Raw genomic sequence first — 9908 nt, forward strand, 5'->3', positions numbered from 1 at the left:
CATAAATCGTAGAAGACAAGCCAAGACAGGAGGACACAAGATGTGGCGCTAGCCAGGGACAAACCCCAATGTGGGGAAACCCTTGATCAATTCTTCTTATATGTTCTTCAATAGTTCAGCAGAGAGAGAGAGAGAGATAGTACGTTTACAACAAAAGTCAACACTTTGACTTATCTAGATAAGAGCATAGATCATCTCTAAGAAGATGATACATGAGATCAGTTGAAGACATGCTGCTTCAACTGATTCTCCAAGGTGACTCCACCTATCGTTGTGTTGCATTTCGTCATCATGTTGCACCTCACCGCGCTACACCATGTTGCACCCATCAACACTATGTTGCATCTCATCACGCTTCATTAATCATGACTGTACCCATCGTTGTACTGCATTATGTGCCATTGTTGCACCATGTTTCCATCCTGACCTATGTGTTGGTTGCACCTTGCTTGCTTGTTGTCCTTTGCTTGCTTGTTGTCCTTAGCATGCTTGTCGTTGCATGCTAGTTGTCCCTTGCATGCTCGCTGTAATATTGCATGCTTGGTGTATTTGTTGCCAAGTACCATACAATTGTCCTAATGTTAGTTGTCCCTTGCATGTTGCTCTCCTTCGAAGACAGGTGCTCCGGATGTTCCAGCAGTTCCCAGCAGTTCTGGCAGTTCTAGCTCTTCCCTACAGTTCCGGCAGTTCCGGGCCCCAGCTTTTTCAGCAGTTCCAGCTTTTCCGGCTTTTCCGGCAATTCCGGCTTTTCCAACATTTCCAGCTTTTCCGGATTTTCGGCAGCTCCGGCTTTTCCGACAGTTCTGTCTTTTCCAGCAGTTCCGGTAGTTCCGACTTTTCCAGCTTTTCTGGCAGTTCTAGCTTTTCTGGCTTTTTCGGCAGTTCTGGGTTTTCCAACAGTTTCGACTTTTCCGGCATTTTTTAGCAACGTAGAGCTTATTCTCCCATGATTGCATTTAGATCTAGGGCATGTTATCTAGGGCAGCGTATACCCTAAGGCACTCCCTCTAGCTCTCATCTTCATCAAACCCAAAACAGGATGAAGTGAGATCACAAGAGTGAGTGTGTGTGTGACAAATGACTTCAAGTCCTCTTCTATTTATACTAAAACGTAGAGATGGAATAGACATGACTGTTGGGCTTCTGAGCCTACATAAGTTGCTGGCCAACTTGACAATTTGTCCATAGTCAAAATAAATTCATATCTTCATAAATACTTATCGGAATCGGATGATCTTTAGATCAATCCTACACCTCTCAATGAGAGGGATCCAAGAAAAATATCAGCTGCCATAAATAAGATGACCCACATGGAGTTTGGCCCTAGTTGCCAATTTTAACACTCCCTCTCAACTAAGGAGAACTCCATCCACTGATCCATATGTCTGACTGTACTATCTCTACCATCAATGCCTTGCACTACTCTACTCTGCTCTGATCTGCTGAGCTCTGCTCTACTGAGCTCTACTTTGCTCTGCTCTGCTCTGCTAAACCATGAAGAAGAAGAATTGATCGAGAACGTCTCATACCATTCTCTACTGACCCGAAGTCAAATCATCTGAAGAGAGTGTGTCACATCACTCTTACTGACCCGAAGTCAGTTTTATTAATCCTAGATCAATATCACAAGGGAGTGTCTCAAACCACTCATATTGATCCCAGATCTGTTTCATTGATCCCAGATCAATGGAGGTCATCCTAGCATAGGGAGTATGGTAGATCAATATCACAGAGTGTCTCAAACCACTCATATTGATCCCAGATCAATGGAGGTCATCCTAGCATAGGGGGTACGGTAGATACAACGATGCATCCATCGATAGAACTACTATGGTCCCTATCCTCATTTCCCTGCTCATTGATCAGATGAGAGGTACTTCCCATGAGTCCCAGACTGCATGGGTAGGAATCTAGGATGCCTCGACAAGAGAACGATCCATCTTGTCAGTGGATGCCACGGAGAACAAATCATCCTGGCCCACAGTCGCCACGGAGAACGAATCATCCTAGCCCACAGGAGAACGAATCATCCTGTTTCACAGTCGCCATGGAGAACGAATCATCCTGTTTCACAGTCGCCATGGAGAACGAATCATCCTGGTCCACAGGAGAACGAATCATCCTGTTCCACAGTCGCCATGGAAAACGAATCATCCTAGCCCACAGGAGAACAAATCATCCTGTTCCACAGTCGCCACGAAGAATGAATCATCCTGGCCCACAGGAGAACGAATCATCCTGTTCCATAGCGCACCACCAGGGGAGGGTGAGTCGCCCTGTGGTCGTATGTTGCTCCAATAAGTACCCCAAGCCCCCCAGAGCTCCCAGAGCTCAATGCATGCAACATGCAGGACCCTTATAAGAAGATCTCTCAATGACTCCAAGTCGTTCGGGAAACTGACAGATTTGACCTTTCCCCGGGGCTTTGACAAAAAATGTCTGCAACCTGTACATCAGTCTCAATGTGATGGAGCCTCCTCACTCATCGACTTACCATATCCCAGATAAGGCAGTATCTGATGTCTATCTGTTGGAGCAATCATCAAATACGGGATTCCTCAATAATCGAATCCCACCTCTGGTTGTCACAGAGAATCACAGTGGTATTCATCATGTGTACAAACAACTCACTTAAGAGCTTCTGCAACCATGCAGCTTCACACGAGATCATACTCATAGCTATGTATTCAGTCTCAGCAGTGCTTATAGCAACCGATTTCTGCTTCCTGCTCATCCATGATATCGAAGCAAAATCCAAAGAGAACCAGCACTGAGAAGTGCTCTAGTGATCCTCCACACTGCCTGCCCACTCAGCATTCGAATAATCATGCAGTTTCATATTTCCGGTAGTGTATCTCAATCCATGAGAAATTGTGCCCCGAAGATATCGCAGAAGATTCTTGGCACCAATCCAGTGAGGCTAAACCAAATATGAGCTCACCATGCTAACTACAAAACATATGTCCGCATGGAAGTTCACCAAGAACATCAACGCGAATAAGTTTATGAAACTCAAAGGCATTTCCCAAATCTGGTCCGACATCACTACCATATATCTTTTGAAAGTTAGTATCCTCGAGGTAGTCACAGGCTTGCAGTTTATCATTCCACATTCGGAATCCAACTCCCTCTTACTTCTGCAAATGAGAGGGTCTGCACCTGTCAGAAATAGGTCGTCCTCATAAGGTGTCGGTATGAGAGGTCTATCATCCACAACCTTCGGGTAATGGTTTGGATCAGTTTCACTCCTAGTGAATCTCAACTTCATCTGACAGCTATCAATCCTCTCATACTATGCCCGAGGAGTTTTGCTTCAAGCCATAGAGGGCTTTCTTCCACCTGTATACATGAGATTCCCGATCATGAATCTCAAACTCCTCGGGTTGTTCCAAACCTGTGGACCTGCTACATGAGGGGAATGGTCCCCTTGTAAGATTTTCCTTTGGTACATCTCAGACATGTACTTTCATGCTCTTTTTGAATTCAAGCATCCCTATCACCATCTGACTCACAGACCTTTGGTGCTATGTGTCAATGGACATGGTCCCCAATGGACTTCCTGCAACTTGATACAACCCTGAACTCAAAAACATCTTTGAAAATTCTATTTTCAAACACGTACCTTTCCATCGATGAGTGCCACCCTGAAACCTTTGACTTCCATTGCTGAAATGGACACCAGGTTCTTCTTGCAATCAAGTACATAAAAGCGATTCTGTAAATGAATTGAGTTACCCTCATTCAATTAAGGGATAACATTCCCTACACCCCTTCTGAGATAGGTGGCATCGGATCCAAGTTGTTTCCATCTCTACCAAATTAGAGAGTGCACCCATCTATCCGATGAAGTGCCTTGAAGCACGACAATCTATAAGCCAGATTCCCAAAGAATATGAAGGAGAGGGCCAATACAAGATAACACTTCTTTATCTTATCAAAAACAACATTTGATTCTTCATACCTGGGGTTCCTTGCTTTCTATGAAGAGTCGGCCATTTCCTTGATGACCTGCATTACTTGTCATTCCTTTGATCATTGAAGATGTCCTTGGAATGATTGTTATCATCATCAAGTGATGTGTCCCTGACATTCGGACACTCCTTCGCATAATGGCCGAACTAGTTATCTGCCTTTCCTTCCACCTTGAGATCCGGTCTTCCAATGAAGTGATCTTTAGGTAGGCCTTATTCAGCTGCGCCATTCTGATAATATTCTCTGCTTCGACTTCACCCTCGGTGAATTTGAAGAGGGATGAGGAATCCGCTAATCCTTTTGTCCTTTCCCAACTGTCTTCGCTGATTGCTCTTTCACTCTTTCTTGGGCATTGTCTTCACCTCAACTCTGATACCATGTTAATTTTAGGTATGTTCTATGCTTAGAGCAATTTATTTCAATTTTCACAGTTAGCTTCATATCTTTTCCAGATTAGCAATCACATCAGCATTAAAGTAAACTGCAGATAGAACATAAACATAAATCGCAGAAGACAAGCCAAGACAAGAGGACACAAGATGTGGCGCTAGCCAAGGACAAACCCCAATGTGGGGAAAACCTTGATCAATTCTTCTTATATGTTCTTCAATAGTTCAGCAGAGAGAGACAGAGATAATACATTTACAACAGAAGTCAACACTTTGACTTATCTAGATAAGAGCATAGATCATCTCGAAGAAGATGATACATGAAATCGGTTGAAGACATGCTGCTTCAACTGATTCTCCAAGGTGACTCCTTCACTTATCGTTGTGCTGCATTTCATCATCATGTTGCACCTCACCGCGCTGCACCATGCTGCACCCATCATCACTATGTTGCATCTCGTCATGCTTCATTAATCATGACTGTACCCATCGCTGTACTACATTATGTGCCATTGTTGCACCATGTTTCCATCCTGACCTATTTGTTGGTTGCACCTTGCTTACTTGTTGTCCCTTGCTTGCTTGTTGTCCTTAGCATGCTTGTTGTCCATAGTATGCTTGTTGTTGCATGCTAGCTGTAATATTGCATGCTTGGTGTATTTGTTGCTAAGTAGCATACAGCTGTCCCAATGTTAGTTAGTTGTCCCTTGCATGCTGCTCTCCTTCGGAGACAAATGCTCCGGCTATTCCGGCAGTTCTGACAGTTCTAGCTCTTCCAGGCAGTTCCGGCAGTTTCGGCTTTTTCGGCAGTTCCGAATTTTCCGGCAATTCCGGCTTTTCTGGCTTTTTCAGCTTTTCTAGCAGTTAAGACTTTTCCGGCATCTCTGGCTTTTCCGGCATTTCCACCTTTTCCGGCTTTTCCGGCAGTTCCGACTTTTCCGGCTTTTCCGGCAATTCCGTCTTTTCCAGTGATTCCGGTAGTTCCGGCTTTTCCGGCTTTTCTGTCCGGCAGTTCAAGCGTTTCCGGCCTTTTTGGCAGTTCCAACTTTTCCGGCTTTTCCAGCATTTTTGAGCAACGTAGAGCTTATTCTCCCATGACTGCATTTAGATCTAGGGCAACATATACCCTAGGCCACTCCCTCTAACTCTCATCCTCATCAAACCCAAAACAGGATGAAGTGAGATCAAAAGAGTGAGTGTATGTGTGACAAATGAGTTCAAGTCCTCTTCTATTTATACTAAAACATAGAGGTTGAATAGACATGACTGTTGGGCTTCTGAGCCTACATAAGTTGCTGGCTGACTTGACAATTTGTCCATAGTCAAAATAAATTCATATCTTCATAAATACTTATCGGAATCGGATGATCTTTAGATCAATCCTACACCTCTTGATGAGAGGGAACCAAGAAAAATATTAGCTACCATAAATAAGATGACCCACATGGAGTTTGGCCCTAGTTGCCAATTTTAACAACCACTCTAATTTTTGGGGATCTACTTACTTGGAGAAGCGCTGAAATTGTAGCCAGAATTTTTGCTTGACTTTGGAATGAGATTGGGTCTTTTCAATGTCTTGAGAGAGATGTAGTTTGTTGTAACTTCCTTGCTATCTTTGAGATCAGACCTTGAGAATTTTGTGCCCAGAACTTTATCAAACTTTTCTTCTTGAATTTGGCCCTTAAGTATTTTTGGAGATTCACTGTTTTCCTTGACTTTTCTTGATACTCTTTTTTATGCCTCTCTTCAAGTTGCCTTCTCTTACCCTACCTTAGCTCTTGATGATCCTTTTAGTGCTTCGGCCCTTGAGTGTCCTTCTTTAAGCTGCCCTTCCTTGACTTGTCACCTTAGCTCCGATACCATGTTGAAAAATCTAGGGGCAGCAAGTGTAGGTGATTTCTTTTGATAACTATTTGTGACGTATTTTTACTTTAGCTTCTTCTTGTACTTGATTATTATTAGTGTTCTTCTTCATCAAACAATCACCAAAACATAAAGAACAATGAGACAAAAGACACAAGATATAGGATCAGCGAAGGTCAAAACCTCTCGAAACTCTGAGAGAAAAACCCACACAAATTGTTCTTCTTATAGAATCTTCAATTGACGAATTTCAAGACCTACCCTTGACCAAGAACTTCTCCAAGACCAAGTCAATTTGCCACAAGTCAAAGTTAACCCTTGTTGCAATCTCTTCTTCAACTTCATCCTTCGACCCTGCAACACTATGCTGAAATTCTCGGCCTCCTAGACTGCAACTCTAGGCCTACTGCAACTGACTGTACCTTTCGCACATGTGACAAACTTAGGGCAATTTCAGCCCCTTTTCTCCTTTGCTTGACTAGAGTTAGTCTTCTTGTGAACTCGACTTGAAAGATAGATTATTTCCTTGTCTTGATTCGGCTTCCTTAAGGTCTGCAATTCAGACTTTCTGCAATCAGTGGATGCCCTAATTCCTCCTTGCACATGTGACAGATTTCAGCCCTAAAAACAGATACAAACTTTCAATTTCTTCTGCTGGATATAGTCTCTTCCTTCGCTGCCTTTTTTGGTCGCTTCTTCTTGCTTAGATCAAACTTTATGATGCAGAATGAATGCCTCCTCAAGTGAGGCTGAGTCCTCCTATATATAGACTCCTCCATACTCTTAGGCCAACTTGAAGTTGTCTCCAGGCCAACTTGATGCTTGTGAAGGCTGACTTATTCTTTGCATTATGACTTGGTCTTGGAGAGTTCTTTGACTTGACTTTGACTGAAATAAATTCTTCTTACAATATGTAACATGCCCAAATGGGTCCCTTAATGACTTAATGACAAGCCCTAAGAGCTCACAATGGGAGCTTGACCTAAAAATAAATCTCTTTGAGCATGAAACCCATGCCTCAAGATCAACAATAATAAATTTATTTTTCTCATTATATAAAATCATGATTACATCTGTCATTATGAAGACCGAACCTAGTTACATACTTCAACAGAAATCAGATTGTTCAGTCTCTACCAATAAAGAATACTACAGCAAAGAGAGGGTTTTCCCAGTTGGGCTTCCCTAGAAAAATAATTGTCTCTTGTGTGACTTTGTCCTTTATCCCTGTGATTATTCTTCTGCTTATGTGTGTTGAGAAGTTTTGTGTCTTGGTGAAAAGAATTTTTGGTTTCAGTTTGTAGCTGCCATTATTTTCAGATTGCTCATTCAAGCAGTTGCAGAATTTTCATGGAAATTCAACAATTTTAATGGGATTTTGCCCTTGAGTTCTCATTTTACAAGGTTGGATGCCATCACTACATGGAGCATTAACCTACAACTTAAAATATTCATCATATTTGGAAAATGAAGGCATTGACTGAAGTCATTCAAGAGCAACATCAAAGCAACAACAGGCACAAAAATTTGTAGAAAGAAAGTTTGCATTTCCATGAAACATAAGAATGAAAACTGAAAAAAAGGCCCTGGAAAATGATGAATTTATATTTCATAGATCACATATTCTATCAGCTGCAAAATATGCAACCGCAAGGTTTGTGGTGAAAATTCTCTCATAATGTTGGTTAACATAGAAAAGTTTTCCTTTGAGAGAGAAAAAAAGTGGAGCATTTAAATGATTCCATCATCCACATGTAGAAATAACGATGTTTACGAGTAGGAAAATGACATGAGGTCCACAGGTTCCACAGATACGAAATTACCAAATCCAATCTAAAACAGTGAAAATAGAAACAGAATGGGACTGACAAAGATAGGATTTGATTTGAACCCATAGAATTGAATATCATGCATGCACTTTCATTACGTATTTATATAGAGTTTTATGAAGGCAAGCTGGTTGTCAACCATGTGATTATTTTGTCAAAAATCAATCCTAGACATATATTAAAAAAACCAAAAAAAAGGGATAAAAGCTATCGATTTTATGGTTTTAAAAAAACAGAAAATTTTCCCTCTTTCATCGGATAAAAATAAAGACACCATATAAGAACCCAAACCTGATCATCAGAGGGGGAGGTCTTGTCAGACTCGTCACTAGAAACATTATCCGAGTCACTAGGACATGATAAGCTGCCACTATCATCGGATGAATCCGACCCATCTACAGAAACAGATGTTGAGCCATCTGCTTGCTCTGATAAAACAGGGTCGTCTTCATAAGCAGCAGCTGTTGACTTGCATTTCTTCTTCCTTCTTGTGCCCTGCTTGACTTCATTAGCAGTAGTATCCGTCTTGTGCTTCTTTACCTTTCCTGCTCTCTTCATTTCTTTTGCAGTATCCTTCTCCTTGGGGTTTTTCCTCTTTTTGCTGCCCCAATTTACTTTGTTTTTGTCTGCAGAAGGCATTCTTTCTCCCTTCATAATTAAAACGACCAAATGAGTTAGGTGGCAGAGTAAGAACACTAAAGCCATCCAATGCAACACCAAAGAAAAAAAAACATGGTTCATCAGCTTATTTAATTTAACAAGAATGGCCTTGGTTACATGCAAGACATAAATGATATCACCTAGCTGTAAATTTATTAGCGATTTCAGAAATTCAACCAAAGTATTTTTAACCGTACAGACTCTTCAACTCAAGCACAAACAAAAAAAGGGAAACCACCAGCATATTTCAGATCATGCAGGGGTGAAAACAGGACACAACCACTGCGGGATAATGGCGACTAACCAATCATTGGGTTGCAATGAAAGGCATCAATCAATATAGATGAATGGCATTATGTGGCCCTTTAAAAGAGGAAATAAATTTTATATATAACTCATTTGGGTTTCCGTGAAAAGCTGGGAAAAGTCAGCAAGGGGGTATATGGCACTCAGTGTTCTTCTATCTTCTGCCCAGTTTCACCTCGGTCAAGTATGCAAGATGATAATTCACCAACATTACAACATCTGCTTGAATGATTTAATTAAAAGTCTGCGATTTCAGTAACCTGAATGAATAAACTCCCTGCAGGTGTAAAATGAGTGCAATTTCCGGAAACAATAAAACAGTCCTCAGAAAATTATATTAGGGCAGTTTAAGAATCCTAGTCATAAGACTTTGAAAATTCAATCACGGTTGTCCAGTTTCTGAATCGACTGCTGAAGTTAAAAGATCGGTCCAAAGTAATAAAGAGAAAGAAAAGAAGAGCATGGTGAGAGAACCGACCTACAGTCGCGACTAGATACAGAGGGAACCCTTTGATTACACCAGGTTGAAATCGCGTGCAGCCCAAGTAGAAACTAAGCGGGAGTGGAAGATATTACATAAATTACAGTGACAAATAACTCAGGAGATGATTAACAACATGACGATGAAGTGAGTATGGTGATTAAAAAAAATGGGTGTATGGCCATATGACGATAAAAAAATACTTTCGCGGGGAGTAATGGTCGTCCTTATAAATGTTTTTGGAACTTGGATTGTTTAGTCACGATGTAATTTCAAATCCCATGAGCCACAATTATAAATTTTGGGATACATGTAATATGTTGTTTTTTTTAATTTTAATTATGGTGAATTAATAATTTATTAGAGTAATTTTGGTAAGTTTGAGGATTAAATTTTTCAAGTATTACT

At 41.2% G+C, this 9908-nt stretch overlaps 1 protein-coding gene across 3 annotated transcripts in view; it reads right to left on the reverse strand.

Moving 5' to 3' along the window:
- LOC149191433 (protein BCCIP homolog) overlaps positions 1-9692 on the reverse strand; it is a 167349-nt gene extending 157657 nt beyond the window's left edge. For all 3 annotated transcript variants that reach the window (XM_089404273.1, XM_089404271.1, XM_089404272.1), the window contains exons 1-2: positions 9498-9692; positions 8345-8701 (exon numbers count right to left, since the gene is read on the reverse strand). In XM_089404273.1, the coding sequence (XP_089260399.1) occupies positions 8345-8692 (348 nt within the window). In that variant the 5' untranslated portion in view covers positions 8693-8701; positions 9498-9692. The remainder of the gene's footprint in view (positions 1-8344; positions 8702-9497) is intronic.
- Between the last annotated feature and the right edge of the window lie 216 nt (positions 9693-9908).

Source organism: Pinus tabuliformis, chromosome 2_2, assembly GCF_031772625.1.
Source record: "Pinus tabuliformis cultivar Carrire ecotype Pingquan chromosome 2_2, CPIR1, whole genome shotgun sequence".
Classification (NCBI taxonomy): Eukaryota; Viridiplantae; Streptophyta; class Pinopsida; order Pinales; family Pinaceae; genus Pinus; species Pinus tabuliformis.